This window comes from Primulina eburnea, chromosome 15 (genome assembly GCF_022965805.1).
Source record: "Primulina eburnea isolate SZY01 chromosome 15, ASM2296580v1, whole genome shotgun sequence".
NCBI lineage: Eukaryota > Viridiplantae > Streptophyta > Magnoliopsida > Lamiales > Gesneriaceae > Primulina > Primulina eburnea.
The window spans coordinates 34,420,756-34,447,948 of record NC_133115.1 but is presented as its reverse complement, the minus strand read 5'-3'; the positions used below and the strand labels follow the sequence as shown (position 1 = coordinate 34,447,948).

Here is a 27,193-nt window from a genome sequence, read left to right as displayed (position 1 = left end):
TGGTGTAAATTTTACACTAAAATAATGTGATTTTTGCACCAAATACAACATCCATCTTCAACTCATTTATTTCAAATCTCACACCAAAAAGAATATTCTCAAAATATTTCTTTTATATTATATATATTAATTATTATCTTTTATTTAATATATTTTTAATTATGACTAATGTGTATATTATATAATCAATATTATATTATTAATAAATTTAAATAATAATATTTACATTTATAGTTTAATTATATAATTTGAATGACTATATTCATATCACAAATGATCAATTAAAGCATTTGTAGTGTGAAGTGAACATCTTTGTATTAATCAAATTATTCCTTAATTATTAATAATTAACATAAATAAATAAATATTTAAAAAATCAATAATTATTATTTTTAATTTTTATGTTTAGATATCTCATTATTAAAAATAATAAAATAAATATTTTATTATTATTTATACTTAAAAATAAATAATAAAATTAATATATATTTATAATAATTAAAACAATTTTTAAAAAAAAAAAAAAAAAAAGTGACGCAGAGGCTACCTCTTGCACCAAATTTGGCGCAAGAGTGGGAGGCTGCGCTATTTTGGCCAAATATTGGAGCAAATTTTTGCATCAAAATTGGTGCAAAGGTTAGAGATGACTTTATAATCCAAAAACCAAGGGAATATATATATATATATATATATATATATATATATATATAAAATTTTGATATGTTGCATATCTACCGTGCACACATATGTGAGCACCGATGAGGTGTCACTCATTCATTGGATATGATGAAATATGGAATTATTGCGCATCCAATGAGTGAGTGACACCTCATCGGTGCTCACATAGCTGTGCACGGTAGGTGTGCAGCGTATCAAAACTATATATATATATATGTATATATATATATATTAATATATATATATATATATATATTTTAATCAATCAAACAAGTTGAGCTTCTTCTATTATATATATATATATATAAGAAGCTCAACTTGTTTGATTGATTAAAATAGAAGCATTTCGACCACTAATTGATTGAATTAGTGTAACCATAAAAACTTTAGTTCCATTGCCTATATATACAAAGAAATAGTGGTAAGTTTTCCCGAGCATGTTCTGCTTTAATAATATTTCACAGACCATGGCTACTATTCCACTTTCATGGTCCACCCACTTGTCTCAGCGCCAACCTAATTTTGTCGCTGAGCCACCACGATTAACAGGCGATCCATCGAAAATTCGACGCTTCGCTGTGTCGTGCAACCACACAAACCACGGTCGAGACCAGAAGCATGACCGTGAAAACGTTGAAAATATCCCAGGAAAATTGGACCGGAGAAATGTACTTCTCGGGGTTGGGGGTCTCTACGAGGCAGCTAGTCTTGTTCTGTCAGATTCGCCAGCCATTGCCTCTCCAGTTTCTTCCCCCGATTTCACCAAATGCACAAGGGGCACAAATCTCAACACACAGAAACCACTCGACGTGGACTGTTGCCCACCTCTGGCCTCGGGAATAATCGAGTATAAGCTTCCCCCCGTGCAGAATATGCGCTTCCGCCCAGCTGCACAGCTAGCAGGAAAAGAATACTACGCTAAGTTTGAGAAAGCTATCGAGCTCATGAAAGCTCTGCCCGCCGACGATCCTCGTAATTTCATGCAACAAGCTAATGTTCATTGCGCCTACTGCAATCTCACCTATGAACAGGCAGGAGACCCTAAGCAAAAACTTCAAATTCACAACTGCTGGCACTTCTATCCCTGGCACAGATGGTATTTATATTTTTACGAGAGAATCTTGGGCAAATTAATTGGCGACCCCACTTTCGGTTTGCCATTTTGGAACTGGGACCACCCAGGTGGAATGGTCATGCCTGAACCATTCACAAAGAAAGACTCATCCCTGTATGATGCGCGACGGAACAAGACTCATCTACCGCCTGTCCTCCTCGATCTGGCGTACTCAGCCAAATCCCCCACGAAGCCGAGCAAGATATTACCCAATAACTTGACAGTCATGTACGGCGAAATGGTTCGCAATGTTAAAAAAATAGACGATTTCTACGGGGAAAAGTACGTAACTGGTACCGCTCCTAACCCAGGTCCAGGCACAGTGGAGCGTGGATCACACATAGCAGCGCACGCTTGGACAGGTGAGGCCACGCCTAGTGGAGAGGATATGGGGAACTTCTACTCAACAGGTCGAGACGTAATTTTCTACGCCCACCATGCAAATGTTGATCGTCTCTGGACAATATGGCGCGGTCTGAGGGGAACAAAACCCAAAGATTACACCGAAGCCGACTGGCTGGAAGCCGATTTCCTATTCTACGACGAAAACGCGCAGCTTGTGCGGGTAAGAGTCAAAGACACGTTGGAGAACGAAAAAATGGGGTACGTTTACCAGGAGGTGGACTTGCCATGGTTGCAAAACAGGCCAACTCCGCGCGTCAAGAAATCGAAAGTGGCCGCGACTTCTGGGGCGCCGGCGGCGGAGACTGTTTTCCCGCTGAAACTTGACAAGGTGGTGAAAGTATTGGTCACAAGGCCAAAGAAATCGAGAAGCAAGAATGATAAGGAAAAGGAAGAGGAGTTGCTGGTGATTGAAGGGATTGAAGTTGACACCGCTAAGTTTGTGAGGTTCGATGTTTTTGTTAATGACGAAGAAGATAAGGCTGATGAACTGGACAAGGCGGAGTACGCAGGATGTTTCTCTCAGATACCGCACAAGAATTCGATCAATGTCAAGACTCGGATAAGGCTGGGATTGACTGAACTTCTGGAAGATTTGGGTTCTGAAGATGATGAAAAAATACTGGTTTCTTTGGTTCCTAAAGATGGGGGAGATGACATATCCATTGGTGGTATCAAGATCATCTACGTTTAGCTTCTTTAGTTTATGATTGATCTTGGTTGTGATGTGAGTGTGTGTTCTCCTTCTTTATATTAAAATAATATCTTGTAAAGGCTTCCATAGAGTTATATGTCCAAACTTTAAACATTAAATATGTATTTTTTTATAGTTTTATACAAAACTCTTTTCTTGAGTGTCCTATTTCAAAAAAATATAACATTCAATTAGTGATTAAATAATTGAATACAGACAATTCATGAAAATATAAATAAATTGAAGGAATCATTTAAATATATAAAATAAAAGACAAAAAATTAGTTTCAAATCAAGATAAATATCACTTCCTCGAGATAATAAAATTTGTTTATAATGAAATAGAAAGTAAAACAAATAATGTTTTTCAATCCGAACATTAAACTAAGAATTGAGAAGAAGAAAACGAAGTCGAATTTTGCTTATTTGCCCCGGATGTGGCGTTCTTCGCCTTCGTACCCTTGTTCTTTTTCTCTCCAAATCTTCTCCCATCCCTCTCGTCTCTCTTTTTTAGTGGTTTCTCGTTGTCAGTATACTGCGGGCGCCCCTAATGTGTCTTTCTGTTCTCATGCGTGTTTTCTCGTCTCAGCAGCGCGACCGCACCAAGAAGGCAGAGCAGATGCGCTCCTACTTCTCGATTTAGCCTTGAACAACGCGATGTGCTTTCTTTCACGCCTTCATTTTGTCATTTGCCTTCCATTCCACGTCTTGCTACATATATATATATATATATATTATAACTACCTAGTCTCTACTTGCTTCTTTCTTGGGTATAAATTAAGGTTGTGGGCTTGACTTTTGGAAGGTAAAGACTTTACTTGTATATTCCGAAGAACAAAATTGTGTGATGGAATCTCTCACCTTAATTTTTAAGTGATCCACTGTTATGAATCTTGGCTGCATGCAATTTTTTTTTTATTTTTGTCGGAGGCAGAATGTTTTGGGCTGGCTATGTTGATGGGCCGCTTTAAACATATTTTAAATTTGGGCTTGCCGAAAAATTCCCAATGCAACCCCGATGTCTTAAAATCTACTAATATCCTCCCAGTTGAAAATTTAATGAGTCCAATGGCAGTATTCATGTGCGTGTTAATTTGAAGATGAAACCAACAACAAAAAATCAACGACGTAACAATGAAAATTTAACGACCTAAAAACTCGTACCTCATTAAATTTATGGATTTTTTTTTGTACGTGGCGTATATAGTTTTTAAATATCTATACATAATATCATGTACAAAACTAGAGTGTCCAAAGTCGAGAATGACATTTTGATTGTAATAACAAAATATATATGTTTTTTTCCTTTCATTTTTCAAAACATGTTAAAGATTTAAATATATTTTTAAACCGAGTTTTTTGCTAAAGTTCAAAGGGGAAAAAATGTGTGTAAATTTCGATATAATTTAATGAATAGAACTAGTTTTGCGATAAATTAATGGAAAAACTTTATCAATTTACTGATATTATTATGATTATACTGTTATTATTATGATTATATGTTTTATTAATGAAAATATAATATTTTTGACGTAAAAATTAATGAATTTCATAAGTCAAGTTGGTGTTATGTCTCACAAAAGTGACACGTTAGATAGTTTCATATGAGTTTTTGATTCTATAAAGTGTATACTTTATGATTAAATATTCGACTTAAATATCTATAAAGTGTATAATTTATGATTAAATATTCCGACTCGTGACATCAGGCGAGTGGGCTTGATTCTTTGAACGTGCTATCTGTAATTTCGGTAAATCAAGATTGGTGACGAAAATTGATAGGCGTAGGGCTACAAAACAATAGGCAAATTCAATGGAGTCGTTGGATTTATATTTTAAGCTTTTCACATGCTTTGTCTTTAGAAAACAAAATACAAAAAACCTCTACCTACTATGTTAGGATTCACGTGAAAGGTGCATTTAATTTCCTATAATAATTAACAATCAAAATCATTATTTGTTATTATCTTATATAAATATAGAATATTTCGACAAATCATGATGTAGTAAAGGGAAAATTGTAAATTAGTCTTATAAGTTTGTCAATTTTGGTTTTTAGTCTCTTACCTTTACATAATTATTTAGACGTTTGGTCTTTTTTTACCCAATTTTCATAATAGTTCCTTAATTAACATTTTTTCTTGGTTACATGTAAACTTTGAATTTTGGGTTTTCTTGTCTCGTCTCTCATATTCATTGGCATCAGCTTTTATTTAGAAAAAAGCAAATCCATATTTTTCTTTCAAAAAATCTATAAATTTCTTAGTAGAAGAAAATTTATTTTACACGAGATTATGGAGTCATCTGTTTTTTGAAGAGGAATCTTGTTCTGTATATGTGGAAAAAGAACACAATTGAAGGTTTCTTGGACAAGTAAGTGATAACCCATGTCGAAGGATCCATGGCTGCCGAAGTTCTTGTGCTTTGATTTTTAAGTCTTATACTAATTTGTTGGTGAAACATGTTACTCTATATGGCAAAGTGGTAGGTGTGATTTTTTTCATGGGATGATCCACTAATGTGTCGTAAGCCGATTACTATAATTTCAAAATTGGTTGTGCTCAGAGTTTACAAGAAAAAAAACTGAAAAGAGAATAAAAATATGAAGTTCTAACAAACTGGATCATGACAAATTTTCTTTTTTTCTTGTTATTGGATAATTTCTTAAATGATGATCAGACGCAATTCAAATCAGCATTTCTTCCAAAGCAACTTCTCTTATCTCACACAATTGGGGAATTTTTTAGAAAAAAAATAGACTTGTTTGTCCCTCCAAGTAAATATCGATGAATATGGAAGGAAAGAAATGCTTACTTTCCCATCATTAATAAAAGCTGATATGTACATATGCGACAAAATCTATCATTCAAAGTTACACGTCATCAAAGAAAATTGTCACTTCAACACGTGTGATGAAATTGGGTAAAAAGAGGTCGAATGTCTAAAAAATTGAAAAATATCATACGTAAATAAAAAAAAATAACAAAGATATCGAACCAAAAACTAAAAGTATCAAACTTATATGACCAATTTATCAATTTTCATAATTATAAATTACGATAAAAGGATGCAAGTTTGAGCTAGCCAATTTTCAATCTGTGGTTTACAATTTTCTTAGCTGGATATGTTAATTGTTTTTTAAAAATAAACTAAATTTTTCCACATGCAAAAATATCCGATATCATATGCAAATATGCAATTGATGATTGCTAAAAGCTGTCATTTGATAAATTTAAATATTATATATAAATATTGTTTTTAAAAGTACCTTAATTAGAGTCTCCAACTCTATTAAAATTTCACCAAATTACCCGTCTCTCGAAAATCGAAATCAAAATTAAACCAATATTAATATCACAAAAACTTTTGTAAGAAAGTTCTTACGATTCAATGTTATGAGAGATATTTTATTTGAGTTATTATTAAAAAATATTATTTATTATTGTAAATATGAACATGATCGACTAGTCATATAACTTTTTATATATATTATATATTCTTTCAACTTGTACATTTCACCTTCGTACATGCAAAGCTATCACTTTCAGTCTTTCATGCATACTGACATTAAATAATATTTGGAATAGTACAGTTTGATTGATGAATGATTTATGAGCAACTTTAGTCAACATTAGCAATGTAATCAATCTAAGTAGCGGACGTCATACCAAATCTTAGTCTAATCAAAATCTTAAAACGTCGTTGTCTACCCCCTTTTTTCGTTATTTAATGAAGGGTAATTACCTCGTTTTGACCATAAATTTAGACATCATACTTCATCTGTATGTTGAATAAATGAATATAAATTTTTATTATATATATTCGAGGTTTATCCCGTGAATACCGAAGTATGACGTAGTCGTGATAAAAAAAATTTACACATATATGATATATGTTGTTACTACGTACATTGATGAGTATGATTTATTCACACTTGTTAACCTGTAAGTAATTCAAATTATATCCAAAAAAGAAGAAGGTAGTTCAAAATTTGAAAATGGTAATATGCTTTCAATGCATGTACATAAAACATATAGTTTTTACCGCTTGTCTGGGGTCACGTGTAGAGCTGTCCATTTATATTTACAGATATGCATTAATAAATGCCATTCAACGGCTACAACACCCCACTCTTCATTTTCTGTATGTTAGGTGTTCGTTCTTGATCTTGTGCTGTCTTCCCATTTTGCAGAGAAGAAAGGGCAAACGAAACTTGTTCAAGGTAAGGTGAGATTTGTGATCGAGTCATTTCTTTGATTCTGAGCTCTGAATTCTTTTTTCCAATATTTTATCTTCATGGTGTCAGTTCTTTTTAATTGGGGGGGTTAATTTGCGATTACAACAGTGATTAACTTTGATCTGTCGCTCCCTGTGGGGTTTTTTTTTTTTTGCTCGAAGCTCGATTATATGCTTAGTTAAAAGGGTTTTTGTATTTTAACAGCATTAACCTCAAGATTCTTGAAATTAAATGAAGGATTTAATAATAAATGACTGATTCTTGATCCTGGATCTTTATTTGCGGACTACTTCTGTAACTTCAGATCTCTTGAGCATCCACTTGATCATCGTTTTTAACACAACCAAATTGAATCCCGTACAACGTACGTAGGCAAAGGTCTGCACATCTTTTCATTGCATTAAAAGTTGCCGTAAGTGGACTGCAAAGTTACTTTCTTTTGTGGAAAAAAAAGCATGCGTCAAACCTTTGGACACTTCTTTATGTTACATGAGATATATATGTCTGAGCAATCAACTTGATTTTTCCGCGTATGTTTGTTTTAATCTTTACTTGAAAAGGTATGATGAAGCTATATACAAGTCTTGATTGTATGCTAGAGTTTTTTTTTTTTTTTTTTTTTAAATTTAGGTGCATTGAAGTAAATGTGATACTTCATTAATGATCTGTCATGGATAATATTTCAGGCAGTCCCTTTTTCTTCCGATTTAGTGTTAGAAGTAATTGTTGTCGAATGCGTGCCGTCTCTTGCTGAAACCCCTTCTATTATAATATTTCAAATTATACAGATCAAACATTAAGTTCTGCTGCTGTTAAAAATTATTTGCCTTTAAACTTGATCAAGAATGCCAAGAACAACAAGGTATTTCTCATAACCTGGAATCTCATTATTGCATCGATTTGCTGTCATTTCATTGATTTGATCAAGATTCATGAGAACAGGTTAACAGAAGTGCCTCAAAAGCAAACTCCCCGAGGCCCCCCTCATCTCAGGACCTCGAGCTCTGCTTCTGATCCGCTACACAATCGTGTTAGGACTGAAAGGAGCCCGAAAATTGCAGAGGGTCGTTCTCCTCGTGGTGCCCAATCTGATCCGGTAAATAAAAAGAAGCTCGGGACGCGAATTGCTGATTTAGAATCTCAACTTGGGCAAGCTCAAGATGAGCTCAAAAGTCTTAAAGACCAATTAGTGTCAGCTGATGCTGCCAAAAAAGTGGTTCAGGAACATCTTGAGAAAAAAGCAAAGAAACAACAAAACGTCACAGAATCGATGCAGATCCAAGAGAAGCACTCAACTTCAATGAAAACCAAAGAGATGGATATAAAAAACAGCAGTGTTGCAGAGTTTGAATCGTCTGATGAAGTAGAGAACGAAACTGATGTTTTTGAAGTTCCTATGGAAACTAAGACACGAGTCGTATCTAGATCCGGTGATTTGTTGCCTGGAACGCCGGTAATAACAGAGCCAAATAATGCCACTTTTGATGAGTTGGGATCAAAGAATGATGAGATAAACTTGTTGAAAACCAAGCTCGAAGAAAAAGACAAAGAAATGGACGTTTTTCGTCGAGAAAATCAGAGCTTAAGGAACGAGCTTAACGAGAAATCACTTAATATATCATCAGCTCAATCTCAGACAGCGGAGCTGATTTTGAAGTTGAATAAAGCGGATCAAGAACTTGAAAATACTAAAAACAACGCATTCCAGATCAACGAGAAGCTAATAGCCGCCGAAAAGGCAAAGGAAGAGTTAGAAAGTGAGATGAAGATGCTTCGGGTGCAAACCGAGCAATGGAGGAAAGCAGCTGACGCTGCAGCAGCAGTTCTTGCAGCAGGGGGAGTAGAGATGAACGGAAGAAGGATATCTGAGAGGTGTGGATCCATGGATAATCATTATAGAATCCCGGTTGGTGTGTATCCCGGTTATGCTGATTCCCCTAGGCCAATGGATGATGAAAGTGATGATGTTTTTGAAGGCGGAAAAAGAAAAGGTTCTGGTATTAGAATGTTTGGGGACCTGTGGAAAAGGAAGGGCCAAAAGTAGAACCTTCAATTTTATTTTGTTGTTGATGTGTTTATGCTTGATATTCAAATTTGGCTGCTTGCCATCAGTATTTGACTATTTGTAATCTGATTGTTCCCACGCTCTCGTGATTGATATTCAATAAAAATGGAGTTATAGAAACCCCCACTTAGCACTCATGATATATATATTTGATTCAGTCTTCGACCTTGCAGACAATCTTATATAAGGCATGATTCTGGACAATAAATTCATGCAGGATTATGTTTCCAAACATCACTGTTTGAGCGAGAAACATTCAGTCGCCAAGCATACAGAAGTCCAATTCATAGCATAAAATCACAAGTAGAGTACTCCAAACAAAAATTCAAACCTCTGTCTTATAAGTTTATACTAGATTTTTTTTTGAAAAAATGAACATAGTATCTGCCACATAGCCATTCTGAGATTTTATTTGAGTTGAGTTGAAAATTCAACCTGTTCAATGTGCATTCTGCTAGAGGGTTCAAACCTGGTCTTTGATGCAACCCTATGAAAGTACCCAACTCTTAATATGAGCTCACACATTGGAAAAATTATATTTTCTTTGTAATTATTCTTGGATTAAAGAGTAAAATATGACCCGTAGGACAACAAATGGAGTGAGGCTTTGTTAGCCATTAATATCTCAGATGGGTAATAGCCAAATAGTTAAGCTTAATTAGCCCAATAAAGGACCATTAAGCTCATGTAAGGCCCCAAGCCTGCAAGTCTTCCAAAAACCTATAGATAGACCAAGTCTCTCTTTTCAAGGTAAGTTCTCATTTACTCTCAACAAATTCTTATTTTATACTATCCAAGATCTCATTTTTGCTCACTTCTTTAGTTTTGGACAGCGTTGAATTGAGTGTCGGAGGGTTTACATCGGATAATATCCAGGGTGTCTAGTATCGACCTCTACATACCCGAATCCGAGATTTCCGCATTCTCTTGAATTCTCCTAATTCAGTAATAAATTTATTTGGCTACATCAACTCCAACTCATCCTCTTGAATGCAATCTTCCTGATGCTCCTTTCACGCATAAAAAATTTCACATAAACCCAATATTATCTGAAAAACAAGCATAATTTATTAGAAAACTGTTATTATTGTTGTTCTCCACCCGTGGAAGGGGTCATAACTGGGGTTATCGTCCTTCTCCATTAAGACCCGGAGCAGAGGACAGGGTGGGGTTTCGCTGTCAGCGTTTGATACGGGCATGGGTTTTAGTCAACTTTACACTGTACAACGATTTTGTGCATTGAAGACGCATAGATTTTAGGTCTGGAAATTCGATTAAGTTCATTTGGACTTCTGAAGGGAGTAATCATGTGTGTGTGTGTGTGTGAAATTAAATCCACAAGCAAAATTGTAATCGATTTTGTGTTATGAATTTATTTTTTTGTATTTCCTTATACTAAGGAAAATGTATAATAATAGTTATAAAGTGAGATTCAAAATACATTTGAAATGATAAAATTATCCTTGTGTTTTATTTGGAGAAATCTTTAAAAAATGAACATATCTATACTATATTATTGAGTATGAGGACATAATAATAACTACTTAGAGTGAACACCAAATTTTTTTCCCAATTTTACCCTTATATGATACTAATATTACACTTTTGTTTTCAGTTTTTTTTTAAAAAAAAATTCAACACACATTTTTATTTTTTTTATTTCAAGTATTCAACTATCAATTTAGTCCCTCCATAATTTGTCAAATTTCACTTTATTCTATTGATAATGTTAAAAAAATTGTACACACGCATCGCGTGTGCAAAGTAACTAGTATGTATGATAGTTTTATCATGAGTAGATGTCTTGTGAGACGGTCTCACAAATCTTTATCTGTGAGACGTGTCAACCCTACCGATATTCACAATAAAAAATAATACTCTTAGCATAAAAGTAATACTTTTCATGAATGATCCAAATAAAAAATATATATCACAAAATGCGACATATAACTGTCTTACATAAATTTTTACCTTTTATCATTTCAAATGTAATTTGTAACTCAATGTTTAACCATATAGCATAACTATTATGTTGAGACATTGCTAGTTCAAATATTTGGAAAGTTACTTCCTAGAAATTTAATTAGCCCCAAATATCTACAAGTCCATTATCGAAAATAACTTTGAAAGAAATAGATTTTTTTAAGAAAAAGTAGTCTTAACAAAAAAAAATGAAATAGTCTTAAGTTTGCCTATTCGACTAAAACGTATATTGGGGGAAAAAATCTTTATTGGTTATTATTGCTAGCCTCTTTTCATCGAATGTAGATATAAAGTACTGCCAAACAAAATTTGAGCTCCAAGAAAGTAGGAGTTGAAGATAATTGATCAGGGCTGCCAAGAATTTGACTATATCCCTTTCTTTATGTTAAATTTAAAAAAAAAAACCCTTAAAAAATATCATATATTGAACAAGTGATGCAACGAATTTACCAGAGAATATAATATTCTAATCCAATTTGAGTCTTCGACAAAGAATGATTTTCTGTGAAAAGTACTTGCCGGCCTAAGTTTGATGTATTATTCTGAATTAATGATACAATTCCATCTCCAATAATCAATTGCTTGAAATACGATTGATATTATGGTGGCAAAGAACCATTTATTATTTAAAAAGAAGAAGAAGAAAGTATGAATGAATGAATTATAGGGGCAAACTATTTATACACAAACAAGATAATTGATGAATTCTTGAATTATGAACAAACAAGTTACACGATGTATGGAGGAGGAAAGAGAGACAAGCAAAAGAAAACACAAACTTTGCCATCTGTGGAAAATTTTGAGTCCGACTGTACCAAATCCCAAAATGTGCCAGCCAAGCATCAAGAGGCCACATTAATTTTCTCGAAGAGGCCCAACCTGTTATCAGCCAATCTTGACTTGTAAGCAGATTTTTTGTACTCAAACCATGTAAATTCCTTGTACAAACTGACTTCCCCTTTCATTAGTGAAGGCAATGGGGCTATCTTCTCGCTTAATGGTGGACCACCGAAGTATATCATCGAAAGTCTTGATTTTGAGCTATTGGCCACAACTCTATGCCTTACGCTCTTAAACCTCCCATTAGTCATTACCTGCCCAAATACACCAAGATATTTCATAATGAATGAATTTCCCTTTTCTTGATGTGATTGATGGGAAATGAGACATAAATTATCTCAAAAGACTAACTTGTATATAATATTGTAACTAATACTAATTCTTCAAAGATAAGAACCTTCCTATTTTATAGGATTAAATCCGAAATTCTAAATTCCATCTTAGTTTTACTGCCCTTCATTTTCATGGTTCTAGAACAATAGATGGTGACTTGAAAAACATAGATGTGAAGGAATCTTCCAAGATTCGTTCGATTTCACATACAAGGCAGAAACGCGTGCATGAAACAAGAATGATGTCATAGGCTCAAGGGGTCAAATACAATTTTCGGCACATTTTTTAATCTATATACCTCACCGACCTCTCTTTTAATCATCACATCTCACACGTTATAAGTAATATATATATACATGGAAAAATTGAGAATTCATAACAAAATAAAAATTTATTTCTTTGATATGATTTCCTATGATATGTCTATGTATAATTTGTGTAGGAGTATATGCATGTGTTGAAGGGGTGGTTGTACCTGCAATGAATCGCCAACATTAATGAAGAAAGAATTGTGATCAGGCGGTATGGAAATCCAATTCCCATCTTTCAAACAGATTTGAAGGCCACTGGTGTTATTGGATCTAAGAACAGATATGACTTGCGGGTCAGTGTGTTCTCCAAATCCAATCAAATTCCTCGTACTATTGGATTCTCCCAAATCTGGGCATGGAGGGTAATGATTCACACGGAAAACAGAGTCACTCTGTTCATCCATCAGAAGTTTACTGAAAACATTTCTTGGTTGGATCTTCAGCCCATCTGCTAGCATTTCAAGAATCTCAAACGCCATTTTCTTCACGGCTGATACATAATCTTTCAGAACACACCTGCAAAACAATTACAGAGAATGTAAGAAATGGTGGGAAAAACCAGAGCTAAAACCAAAAACCTTCACTTTCTTGACTGAATATGTTGAGCACTCACGAGAAATTTTCTGCGGCTTCACCGAAGAGGGACGAAAACTTATGGAGATCTGCTTCGGTATTTGAATTCAAAAGCAAGTACTCGAGCCAACCGACATCTCCATTCAGGCCGATCTTTTTGTTGCCATAACCAAAAGGGTTAGGCGGGCCTGCTCTCTGCTTATCAGACAGAGGCAAAGAGAAGAACTTAAGAGCTTCCGATTCCAAACCTCTCATGTATTCAAAAGGGACGCCATGATCGATCACTTTAAAGAATCCGAACTCTTCACAGGCCTTAACTAGCTGCGTTTTCGAGTCGGGTTTGGAGAGGTCTATCAGTGGCACACCAGGGAAAAATGTGGAGCAGTTCTTGGCTATGGAGAACTGTTCGGTAGCTGGTTTCGTGAGAACCACCATTGTAAAACGAGGAAGTGGAGAAGCAAAGGTATAGAGATTTATCGAAGATTCAGACAGCTGAGTTAAGGTTTACGAATGAAGGAATGGGGTGGGTGTGGCTTGGCTATTTATAGAGGATTCTGGAGAGAGACGATGGCGAAGAGAAAATGGGATTTCGTGAACAAAAAAGTCGTACTTGAAATTATGAGTGAGTAGAATTTTGCGAACGGGAGATATTGGCTGTTGAATTCAATCGTACGTAAATTAATCAAATAATTTGGTGTTCACATAAATAATCATGTTCATGTATGAATTATGCCTAATTTTCGTGTTACAAGTTGGAATTCTTGGAAAAAATGACATAATGTCGTAATAAAAAATCACGAATTCCGAGAGGAATAGATATATGTACAATAAGAGTCATGTCATATATTGATTTTTTGCTTACATAATTATGACATAACATCGCAATCAAAAATCACGAATTTCGAAAGAAATGATATATTCTCAATAAAAGTCATGTCATATATTGAATTTAAGATTACATAATCATCACAAATGTATTTTTTAAATCAAAGTGTATTTAGGTAATTTTGTAGTCTAAAATATGATGTGTAATCAAGTTCAACTCTAAATATACATATAACATAACTCAAATTGCAAAATGTCGATGTGCATATATATATTTATTTAATCTATGTTTTACATATTAATTAATTTATCACTTTTACATTAAGAATCGTCGTATCGGTTAGGATTTTTCTATATTTAGTGAAATCTCACGCCATAAAAAAAAAAAAAAATACACATTGCATATTAGTTATGCTATATTGCTCGTTAATGGTTTCCATAAATTTTATATTTTAAAAAATATAAAAATAAAATTTCATAAATGAAAGTGAAAAAAGCAAGAAATAGTCAATTTGGTGCTTGGATGGTCCACGCCTTCATCAATCCCTAGAACGTGAAGATTGGTCTTCGGTTCACACAGCTTATTATTTGACATATGTAAATTACATGTTTGTGAAGTCAATATATATTAATTAAATGCATTTTTTGTTGAATTAACTAAATAATTACATACTTTCTAATGTCGGCCGCAGGAAAACCCAAACAGTTAATTGTATATATGTCTATTTTTGCAATGACTAAATATTTTTTGAGTAAGTTTGTTGTGAGACGGTCTCACGGATTTTTATCTGTGAGACGTGTCAACCCTATCGATATTCACAATAAAAAATAATACTTGTAGCATAAAAAGTAATATTTTTTCATAAATGATTCAAATAAGAGATATGTTTCACAAAATACGACTCGTAAGACACGTAAGAAAACATGGTTGGTATTGGACCAAAGCATGCAGTAAGAAGCAGCGTACGATTCGAAACAGAAAATTTAAACGAACACGCAAGATTGGAGCAGAGTACTTAGATTTTTACCCAAGAAAGACGCATGAAATATACTCTAACGAGTGCATAGGTGGGACAACTCAGATGGAAAAATCATAATTGAATTTAAATACCCTCTAACTTTAATTAAAAAGTTGCTAAAAACTCTCTCACACTACAATTTAAAATCAAAAGGTTGATTTTATTAGATGCAAAAAAAATTGTATGGGATGATAATTGTCTTTGTCACGAGAGCGTCAAAAACACATCATAATAACTTTGAATTCGATGTTTATCATGTGAAACTTTTTTTTATCGACCGGAAAAGATCAGTGGTTACTTTTCAAACCATATAGTTATTTAAAGGATAATTAGCTTTCATTGACATAATAAAAATACAAAGAGTTTGACATTAAATCCTCATCGTTCCGATTTGTGCAAGGAACGTTAAAGCCATAATTGTTTAACCCTTATGTGTCACACCTTTTTTGGGTTCATGTATCTATTAATTATTATCGATACTTATTTGACTTCTGGTCAAAGGGATTATTCTTTGTTAAATTCTGATGTATATATGAGCTAGGTTCTATTTTCTATTCCCCCACAACCTCTCACGCTTCACTTTCACTATATTCAAAAGGACATATTCAATAATTTGCTGCTATTTTCTACAAATTATTTTTATATCATCGATGTTAATTATTGTTGAGGCATCAAAATTATTAGTAGTTTACATGTACATATGTTGACTTTAATATTTTAAATTGATCTATCCGAACTAATATCATTTAATTTCAAAATTATACAAAATTTACATATAACTTTAAAAAAAATTTGAGCCATCCAAGTTAAAGCCTGAGTATACGTGCATCACATGGCTCCGCCACTGATTACACCTCTTTGTGATTTTACGTAAGAACATCATTTGAACTTATGATATTTTTATTGAATTTAGAACATCGTTATTTTATAAAATCCGGATGTAACATTTACGACAGTTCATATATTAGTGAGCTTTCAATATTCTAGGAAATTTCTCGACAGCAAACATTAATAGAGTATGCCCATGGCAATAATAGTAATATAAAATAACAAATAAAAACAACCATTTTCTTGTAATATTTCTATTCACGGTGATGGGTATTATGAAAACTTGTCTGAATGGCTCAAAATGAAAAATAAATATTATTAAAAAAATGAAAAATAAATAAATACGTAACCTGTACTGCGGGCCATGGGCAGCCATGACTGATGAACTAGGAGTAGTCAACATCTTTGCTGACTGGGCCCGTTTTTAGTCAGCTATTCTTTTTCAGCCCCCATCTGATTTGTGGGCCCGCCTAGTCAACAAAACTTTTCAGTTCCTTCCCCATTCCTCTTTTCCCTTCTTTTTTTTTTTTTAAAAAAGTTATTCACCTCTATTTTTGTTTTTCCCCTATGATGGTAAACCTTATATATGAGTCACAAATCAAGAGGAAAAAAGTAAATCGCGATATGTACATAAGTTATAGATATCCGAAAGGACAATAAATATTAACCTTGAGATCATATCTCATTATATTTTAATAAAAAATATATTTCACACTAAAATAGATTATACGACGTCGGAAAGTATCAATTCACGTCACTCCAAGCTGCGAGGGTATAGTAAGAAGTTTTTCATTAGGTGGACAAATTTTATCTCGAAAAGCGTCTTGACAAGTTATATAACTAAAAAAACTCTAGTTTTATAGTTGCTGGAAAGTGAGAATGGTGTGAAATATATTTAAAAAAATTAGAATTAAAAAGATAAATTATATTCAATCTAAATCATATACTATCAAGTGCTGTTTTATATTTGGTTTCATAATCACGTACAAATCTAAACATATTTATGTGAGACGGTCTCACATGTCGTATTCGTGATTTAGATATTTTATTTGGGTCATCCATGAACAAGTATTACTTTTTATGCTAAGAGTATTACTTTTTATTGTGAATATGAGTATGGTTGACCCGTCCGTGGACGGTCTCACAGATTAAGATCCGTGAGACAGTTTCACATGAAACCCACTATCAAATCAAAATGAAAACAGAATAAAATTTTTTATGGCAAAAATACTTGGAAACTCATAATAAAGTCGCAAAATAAAATCCCAAAATTTTGAAATATTATTTTTTGTTCATTCCAATCATTGCCTCATATGATCAGGTACAAAGCCGCAAGATTATATTATTCTATTACATCGATGTGAAAACTGTAAGCTGAACAAAGTCCTCCAAATTGCAAGAGCTTAACAAAAAAATTCATGTGATATTAAATTCATGTGAAAATCAAATTCAAAAATTGTAAATTATTTAAAGGATGCATGAAAATGAAATGCATCACCAAGCAAAAAAAGGAAGACATCTTGAAAGTTGAAAAATAATCACAAATACCAACATGGTTGCTATTAAATTAGAATTTGATATTTCCTATTTGGATATAGTTAGCTAAACAATTGTCCACTTTTGTTCACACTTTCTCCTCCGACCCCGTCCCAAGCATTACCAACTCGTCTAGGGTTTATTCATCTATAAAATTAAAATAAAACAAAATCTTTCCAGATTCAATGAAAACTTTATTTCAAAAAAAACCCTTAAACATTTAAATAATTGGATTGGGTTCATTTATTGCCATTAAAAATACATAAAGTTGCAAATTTTGCTTCTTCTTCGTCTTCACCTTTTGTCTGATTAATTGAATGACGAATTTCCTTTTTGGTTGGTCGAGTTTATAATAAAATATATATATATATATCATTTAAAAATTTGAAACCTTTTCACTTTAAATATTATATTCCATAATCAAACTATAAGCGATATTATATAATAACAAGAGTGTACATATATTTCAATTAAAGTCGTACTGGGATATTAATGGGCCACAAAATTGAAGTTGGGTGACGTGGAGCAGTATGATTCGTGTGTTTCCATGTCGACTGTTACGTGCAAGGCGCGTACATTCGGCGTTGGTTATGGCGAATAGGTATGGGGACTCCAATTTATTAGCTTGCCGGACAGAAATAGCTACCCAGGTTGGCCACCCCACACGTATTTGTTAATTCATGCCGTTGTGTGTGTGTCTTAACTGGGCTGCTTTGTGCATATACATACGTGGTTCAGGTATGGCCAATAGAACTAACTGCAAAAGATTCATGGCTCGACATTTGAAGTTTGGTGGGGTGATCAATTTTGGAGTACTGAAAAACGGTCAGCCCCTAATTAATTAAAACTTTGCTATATGGATTCATGGCTCGACTACTATTTAATCATTATTATCTTAAAATGTTATATTTTCAAGAGACGTTGGATGTTTGAAAATTAAATAAGCGATAAATTTTGGATACACGTGTTTGGCTCCTCTGACCGACGCAAGCAAGAGTTTTGGTTTCCTTTTCCTAGCTAGGCCGGTCTTTGTCCCAAAGTTGTTATTTAAACGTCAAAAAAATATTGATGGCGAGAGTTGGTTTTGGTCCCAATTGTGGCAATGGACCAATTATTGATGCAAATTCCTATAAAATCGGGACATGCATCCATATTTTTGGTTAGCAGTGAAAGCAACTAGTCAGACTGGGGAGATAAGGTGGTAATGGTGTACAGACTAGTATACAAGCGCAGGCAGTTGTAGGTTTGAGACGTGAGATAGTGGGGGATGTAGCTAAAGACCTAATTTGAGTGAAACATTACAAATATTACGGGATTAATAGGAAAATGAATCTGGTCTTCCTAAATGTATTTCAAATATAATGCAAAAGGTCATTTTTTTTTTAAAGAAAAATAATAGTTGACTAGAATTGGATAACTAGATATGATCATCAAATATTACATTTGGTCAACCGTTCTAATAAAATGCATTGTATGTAAGATATGTGCGTTTTATAATGCCTAGTTCTTACCAAGTTAGAACCAGGGTTTTGGGTAAAATAGCAAACATGATAGACGTGTTTTGGAAGACTTGGAACTAGTTATTCTTAGAGTAGCAGATCTTGCTATACCGCAAGATCCATACAAATGGTGGACGAAATCTCGCATATGGAAATGTATAAAAAACTTGGGTGAAACGGTATTACGGGTCGTATTTTGTGAGACAAATATCTTATTTGGGTTATTAATAAAAAATTTATTACTTTTTATGCTAAGATTATTACTTTTATTGTGAATATCAGTAGGGTTGACCGTTTCACAGATAAAGATTTGTGATATCGTCTCATAAGAAACCTACTCATGAAAATATACATTGTCCTTGACAATAATACTTTGAATTTATCCCTTACATTCCGCATATCTAGTATGTCTCTAAAATTTTATTCATACAAATAAGTAGAGATAAAAATTATAATAGAAAATGAAGTTTCCCTAAAATAAAGAAATTGAAGTGATTATTACTTCCGGGTATTAAATCGACATAAAGTTTGATTTTCACGCAGCACACCAATCAAGGACTTATCTACTTAATTTGTTAAATGAAAAACAAAGTGCTGCTATTATATTGCGTCGCGTCTTTCTTTGCATACATATTTCGATATGTATCATTTTGAATAGATAGAGTTGATCAAATAATGTAAAATTTATGTTTGAGATGATAATTTTTTCTTAATTCATTGGAGGATCCGACATCTGATTCAAATGGAAGAGCTTATGAAGAGATTTTTGGACTCGATTAAGTAATCAGGTAATCAGATATTGGGATTTTAAGTTTAAGGATGATGGTATGCCTGGGAGAATCCTATTCATACTCCACCTGATTACTCGATTAATTTAAATCGGTGACACGAATCCGGCCTAGAACACATTCAAAAATCCTTTTAGCCATAAAATTGGTCAAATGAGGATGATGATGGAGGATATAAAATCTTATCTAAATCCGACTCATTGTCATTCTTAATTTATATCCCTAATATGTGTTTTATGATAATACGAGAAAAATGTTGATGCCATATGTTTTCTTCTCTGCTATATATTTGCATCTTCTATATATGTTGTTAAATTTAAATTTTAATCATATATCTCTTAAATTTTTACAAGTTTAATTAATCTTTCGTCAAGAATACTGAATTGACACTTAATTAAAAATGTCATCACTTCAGCGTCATGTCAAAAAAAATATTAAAAAGACAAGAATAACAAAAAATACGAACCAAGACTGGAATTTAAAAACATAGAAAACAATAATCTTATAGAGAAAAACATACATAACTAATATCGTAGTTTTCCTCAAAATATGATGAATCCGTACCATATAAAAAAAACCAAAGTCGTGAGAAACTGATTCATCACATTAAGATTTCGATATATGATAATTGCCTTGGAAAAAACAAGAAGATAAAAATTGGTTTGGTCAAAAGCAGTACTCAACTTGTTTTGAACTAGTTATAAGTTTCGAAGAGTAATATCCCCTACTACTTTAGATGTCACTTTTGAAATCAGAAAACAGATTCACAGAGTCATCACAATCTGATGTAGACATAACGTGCATTCTTTTTAGTTTATGGGCATCAAGAAACCCCCGTGGATGCACGCACTGCCTTAATCGCAATCTTTGACAACTGTTCAATATCTTACCAATAATCAAACAAATTGTTGCTTGCCCAACAATGTTTTTGACTAGATATTCAAACTAGTTACTAATTTGGTGGGCTCAAATGCCCACAGATTATGTTGCTAATGTCGGGTTTGCAAAAATGAGTATGGTTTTTAAACCGTACAACAACTCATCACATCATTTTTCCAATCAATTAATACATTATATATATATATGTATAAAAAAAATAAATGAAAATATATGTCGAATAAAGCAAAAAAATGGTGATACACATTGAAAATTTGATGGTCATACGAAGAAAAGTTGGACGATTGCGCGCATTATGAGTTGGTCTGGGTGTAGGAGAGCACTAGTAATCTTATCTCCATGTTTGGGATAAACTGATAGTTGTGATTGTTCGATCGATCTTTTTGAATACATGGAGAAAAGGTCAAATAAATTCGGGTCAATACTAAATTATTTATTGTGGTGGAGTCATAAAGCTAAAACCACTCACATTCTGAGGATACTCAGTTTGTCAAATCAAAGGGATGATGCATACACAAATGAAGTGACTGATGCATAACCGATTTTATCGGGAATTTGATTGATGTATATGCGTCTATGAGCTGTCGTCATTAACATCGTTTCTTGAAAACATTTCAGTTTTCATTTAATATATATAATATTATCTTTTTTTAAAAAAAAAATTGCATATTGGGTTCTGTCTGATCTTAAAACAAGGATTATTCTTCGACCATTTGTGGCAGAAGATATTTCCATTATCATGCTTATCTAACTTAGCCACCAACAACAAGGGAAAAAGGTGGGGTAAGTTTGGTCGTTGCCTTTTTTGCACTTGGAGCCAATAAGTGAATCCATGTTCCATTTATTTAGGGAATTTCAAGAACTTGAGAGGTGTTGGACTTTTACTGCTTTAGGACTGTAGTTTTAGATAAGGAAAGGGGGAGGAGGACTCGGTTGATTCGGATAGATCGAGTCAATTCCTAAAGTTAGAATGCGCTGAAATATTACGTGTAATTGCAACTTGAAAGTATATGCTATTAGCCTATGAAGTTCTATTATGATTTGATTATATCGTATTCACATTTCACATAACAGAAGAAAATAACGATAAAAATACCGTTTTCGTTGATGAGAACTAAATTTAAGTTACTTTTGGATGGAAAGTAAAAAATTAAAATCCAAAATAACAAATCTTTTATTTTGTTTAGATAAATCCATTCTACAATGAATTTTAAATATTTAACTAATCATTTTTTAAATCATCATGGTGGATTTTTAACTCCTCTCGAAGTCATTTCAAATTCTCTATTCAAATACTTTTTTAAAATCCAAATAAAACCTTAAGAAGACGTTTAAAAGTTAATTTTCATTGCATTTTTTCCTTGCATGGAAATCGATTCTGCTTTTGAATCTATTATTATTATTATTATTATTATTATTTATAAAAGTGTGAGTTTTTATTGTTTATTTACTAAATTACCCTATAATGTCTTGTGTTTGTCTTTGATATGCTTTATGTTCATCTTTTGCCTTTTGGTATCACTGTATTTTTTTATTTAGATATTAATATGGTTATTTTGTCATTTGTTTATTTAACTTTGAATTTTATTCTTTCTTTGTTTTTTGCTGGTTGGTTTAATTCCAAAATTACATCTCGAGATTTAGTATTTGCATTGCCACTACCTTCGTCCACTAATTTGAAACATACGAATCAATTATATAAAATCAAATTATATAAGTTCATCTTATCATGTCTAAATACAAATAATAATAATAATAATAATAATAATAATAATAATAATAATAATAATAATAATAATAATAAAGGGTGAGAAAGATCAAAGATGAATACAAATCAATATAGGAAATCTAATCTAAAATAATAATTAAATTTTTTTACTTGTACAGTTTCTATTTTTAAGAAATGAAATTCACTTCAACGTCATAGTCCAATTATTTATTGAGTTGGTCTCATGTGAGACCGTCTCACGGATCATAATCTGTGAGACGGGTCAATCCTACTCATATTCACAATAAAAAGTAATACTCTTAACATAAAAAATAATATTTTTCATGGATAACTCAAAAAAAAAAAAATCCATCTCACAAATACAACCTGAAAGACCGTCTCACACAAGTTTTTGCCTTATTTATGAGCATGAACTTTTGATTTACAATCATGTTTCAATACAAAAATGAGATGGAAAAAAGAATGAACGAAGATAATTAAGAAATAATTATATATTTTTTTATTTTTTGAAATACATCACATTTCCTCAACTTTTTTTTTTATCGAATCAGTGATATTAAAAAAATATATCAATTGACAACTCAATATTCCACTACAAAGTATATATAATTGTTTAGATAACACACATCTATATAGCAAGTATAAATTATAAATTAAATTTTTTATTTGTATAATTTCTATTTTTAAGAAATTAAATTTAGTACTTCAACGTCATAGTCCAATTATTCATGGGCATGAACTTTGATTTACAATCATGTTTCAAAATAAAATGAGATGAAAGAAAAGAATGAATGCATAGAATTAAGAATTAAGAAATAATTAGATTTTTTAATTTTTTGAAATACATCACTTTTTCTCCACATTTTTATCGAATAAATGATATTAAAAATTTATCAATTAGCAACTCAATATTTCATTCAAAGGAATAATTGTGTAATAATAATAAATGATAATCATTATGTAAACATTTCTATTTGAATGAAAAGAAAAAAAATATTATTTGAAATCTATAAAAAAAAAGGTTAAAACATGGGAACATTTAACATAACACAAATGGTAACTGAAAATAAATTAAGATATTAATCAACATCAAATCCGATAATGAAAAAGAGAGACGAAAATCAAATATGATGATGTAATTACTGAATTTAATCGAAGAAAGAAACATAAAATTTTAAAAAAGAAACACGAAAAAAATATTGAATGATTCAAAAATCAAACAAGGAAAATATTGAATCATGGTTGTTTGAAATAATAGATAAACTATGAAATAACATTTGTTATAGAAAAATTTGTGAAAAAATTATGTGTTTGCATTGATTTACAAATTTACGATCAATATTCATAGTGCACTCAAATTCGTTAGTGCTACTAGTATATTTAAATAAGAAGTTACATATAATGAAACGATATGGCGAACAATTTTGCACTAGAGTTTGTAGGGCTATTCGTTTGCAAAAACTTTTCTGGATTTAATAGTACTCATAGAATCCGAAACAAAATGATTTTCTTCTTGTTTTTTTTTCCTTCATAAAACTTTTAAGTGAAATAAGAAGGCAATTAATTGGGAGAAGCATTCGTAACGAATAAGTTAATTGATCTAACTAAGCTTTAAGATTTTGTATTGTTAATGCCTCGAAAAGTACATTAATTTTCATTTTGGTTTGTATTTTAGAGTTGGACTAAATATTTCATTCAAGCTCAAGCGTTTTCCCATCTTTCTAAAACTTACATTGACAGAATACTATTATTTCATTCAATCCAAGAGTCTTACACTTTAGTTCAGCGCTCAATTAGCAAATATATCTTAGCTTATTACATGAGATTAATATGTACAATGACAGATGAAGGATAAAATTACAAGTCCTGCCTCGTTACCAGCTGACTCCCTTGGTCCAAATCTTCTTTTCCCTCTTCAAGTTTCAGTTTTTGTTCATCCATATGAGCCATGTCGTAAGTCGCATGAACACCGGCCAACAAATAATAAACTAGCATGATGAAACTACATATGAGGAACCGCCACAAGGCTACCGAACCAAGAGATCCGATAAGAAACAAATTCATAGCTATCGATAGAGATGGCAACCACGGAACAAGGGGAACCCCCCATACTTTCGGATTCCTGTGCTTCGTCGTAAATGCCATCCCTAAAGTTCCTAGAAACCACAGCCCTCCGGTCAAAACATACCCTATCCATTCCCTATTCTTGGAATTCCAAAGGACCGTTATCCCAAGAGAAGAACCAAAAATAATGAATAATGATGTGAAAAATTTGATGGCATCACTTTTGGGGGTGACATCCTTAACATTGTACCTTCTAAAGAGCAAAGCAACGGCCATAAACATGAAAATGAAGAGAGTGCTGAATGATAATACACTTGATAAAACGTCCAAGCTCGAGAAGAAGGCAAGAATGCAGCTACCTGTGGTTATCAACAGGGTAGCGTAAATAGGAGTTCCTGTCTTGGGATGAACAAGAGCAAACCAAGGGGGAATCATATGCGCCCTTGCTATCTGAGTGGTGTAACGAGCCTGTCCCATTGATCCAATTAGCATACTGGTCGTCATTCCCTTAAGTGCAACAATGCTAACTAAATACTTAGCCCATTTCATCCCAATTCCATCGAATGCGACAGAATACGCGGCATTGACATCCACTTGAGTATATTTCACCATCATGGTGAGAGCCAATGCCATCAAGCAGTACACGACAGTGATCAAAGACATCGACCCAACCAGCCCCACTGGTATGTCCCTTGAAGGCCTCTTAACTTCCTCGGCCATGTTAGCAACCATATCAAAACCCGTATAAGACCAATACACTATCGCGGCGGCAGTGAACACCCCTTCCGCCCCATATGGAGAAAACGGAACCAAATTCTCACTCTTTCCATGCACAAAACCAACAATTATAATGAACACAATCACTACGGCCCCGAAAATGGAACTAATCCAATTCAGCACCGAAGTTCTCTTCGTGCCCGTCATTGCAAAACCATTAGCAATGGCCAAAACCACTACAGCCAAAGGATCCAACAGATTGAACCCCTCAGCAAAAGAATCAACTCTTATCCTCAAAAAATCAGGATTACTTTTAATAATGCTAGCAAAATAAGATGACCAAGAACGCCCCAAACCTGCAGCCCCAACCAGCCCTTCCAGCAAAATATTTCCAGCCGCGATGAAGGCAACAAAATCCCCCAATTCTATACGAAGAAAAGAAAAAGACCCCCCAGCAATCGGGACCTCAACAGAAAATTCAGTATAACAAAACACAGATAATAAAGCGGATAAACCCGAAATAGCATACGACAGAATAATCGCAGGACCAGCGTGATCGTGGGTTTCTTGACCCGTGATGCTGAAAATTCCCGAACCGACGACGGAACCAAATCCGAGCCAGATAAGATCCCACCACGTGAGGCATTGCTTCATCTCATTCTCCGATTGTTTCTTGCACTGAACGAGCTCATTCACGTCGGAGGATAGCCCGAATAAGCGATCTTTGAGACGGTGGGGGGTCTTGGAGAGGGCGGAGAGGTAAGTTGAGAAGTCTTGGAAGGTGGGTTCCGGGAAAAAATCTTTCTTGCTGAAACGCCAGTACGATTTCCCGGCGGGAGGGTCCATTGTCGGCGGTGCTATTGGAGTGGTGAGATCTGAGGCTTCGGACGAAAATTTGTAATTCTTATGTCCCATAATTATTAGAGAGAATTTTAGTCCAAACTGGGAATCAAGGGGATTGCCGAATATTGTGGAGTGCGAATGGAATCCCAAGAATCGAGGAAAAAGCGTTTGGAACTGACTCGAATTCTTTCAATCGAGTTTCCTTTCCTCGTACTGAATCTTGTTCATCTTTCTTTCCAAATACATCCATATCATGTATAGCTATACATTTTCCTCTTCCAAATTACGTCGATAAGATTCCGATGTCTTCCACCTCCATTTTCGTGTAAATAATTTTCTTTGCGTGAGTATTTTATTTTAAAAATAATAGATAATTATTCTGACGATTCTCGTGATCAAGAAATTTTCTTGTTTTTATTCTAATATATTATGATAATCTGATGTTTTACCAAACATCAATATAATCCTATTTAAAATAAAATCTTAATTATAGAACTGATAAACATTCTTATGATTCTCGTGATCAATCAATTTTCTTGTTTTATACGTTTTATATTCACACAAATTTTTATAAAGTTGTTTTATTTATCAATTTTGTAAGACAAATCTCCAACTCGAATTATGAAAATATATTACTTTTCGTGTCAAAAAAAATCTCATTGCAAACATAAATTGAGTCAACATATCTCATAAATATAGATTTGTGAAACTTTCTTTCAATTACACGTGTTTATTTGAAAAAATTCGTTCTTAAAAATTTAATGTATCAAGATAGATAATAAATCCAATATATCATAATGTATAATATTTCAATTATGTGCCCAAAAAGTAAGTTAAAAAACGATGAAATAGTATATAATACATTAATTATTCAATCGAGTTATTTTAGCTATATTATAATTTAAATCAAATATACTAATCGTGAAAAAGATAGTCACACACACACATATATATCTATATATACATTAAATATTAATCAACTATATATTTACATATATATTATGTATCCCTGCTTGCAGTAGTTATGCCCCTGTATAATATTCATGTATAACTTTTCTTTTATTTTTTCTTCTCATCGTCCATAATTTAAAACTTTATTTTGACTAAAAATAAATAAAAATCTCAGACTTTCTAGAAAAGATCGTTTTGGGCCGTTAAAGTGGCCATCAGCCCATCACTTTACATAAGAGGATGTGAAAGTTGACTAAATACAAAACG

The 27,193-nt window shown here is 33.0% G+C and overlaps 4 protein-coding genes across 10 annotated transcripts; 2 read left to right on the top strand and 2 right to left on the bottom strand.

Annotated features, from left to right (window-relative positions):
* Positions 1-1,089: 1,089 nt before the first annotated feature.
* Positions 1,090-2,992, top strand: LOC140814244 (polyphenol oxidase I, chloroplastic-like). The gene has a single exon (XM_073173162.1). It carries the CDS (start codon positions 1,116-1,118, stop codon positions 2,886-2,888), a length of 1,773 nt encoding a protein of 590 aa, XP_073029263.1. The 5' UTR covers positions 1,090-1,115; the 3' UTR covers positions 2,889-2,992.
* Positions 2,993-6,968: 3,976 nt separating this feature from the next.
* LOC140813933 (interactor of constitutive active ROPs 4-like) lies at positions 6,969-9,320 on the top strand. Of its 7 annotated transcripts, none has more exons than XM_073172752.1 (4): positions 7,007-7,110; positions 7,430-7,503; positions 7,914-7,987; positions 8,068-9,320. In XM_073172752.1, exons 3-4 carry the CDS (start codon positions 7,971-7,973, stop codon positions 9,167-9,169), a joined length of 1,119 nt encoding a protein of 372 aa, XP_073028853.1. In that variant the 5' UTR covers positions 7,007-7,110; positions 7,430-7,503; positions 7,914-7,970; the 3' UTR covers positions 9,170-9,320. The 7 variants fall into 7 exon arrangements, with proteins under 7 accessions (XP_073028851.1, XP_073028852.1, XP_073028853.1 ...); XM_073172753.1 differs by having other exon boundaries at positions 7,018-7,115; XM_073172750.1 differs by lacking the exon at positions 7,430-7,503 and having other exon boundaries at positions 6,969-7,110.
* A 2,547-nt stretch (positions 9,321-11,867) lies between these two features.
* LOC140814927 (gibberellin 2-beta-dioxygenase 1-like) lies at positions 11,868-14,003 on the bottom strand. The gene is made up of 3 exons (XM_073174025.1): positions 13,271-14,003; positions 12,822-13,173; positions 11,868-12,267 (listed from the first exon to the last, which is right to left on the bottom strand). The coding sequence occupies exons 1-3, from the start codon at positions 13,663-13,665 to the stop codon at positions 12,016-12,018; spliced, it is 999 nt and encodes a 332-aa protein (XP_073030126.1). The 5' UTR covers positions 13,666-14,003; the 3' UTR covers positions 11,868-12,015.
* Positions 14,004-24,069: 10,066 nt separating this feature from the next.
* LOC140814664 (cationic amino acid transporter 8, vacuolar-like) lies at positions 24,070-26,341 on the bottom strand. The gene has a single exon (XM_073173713.1). It carries the CDS (start codon positions 26,045-26,047, stop codon positions 24,209-24,211), a length of 1,839 nt encoding a protein of 612 aa, XP_073029814.1. The 5' UTR covers positions 26,048-26,341; the 3' UTR covers positions 24,070-24,208.
* Between the last annotated feature and the right edge of the window lie 852 nt (positions 26,342-27,193).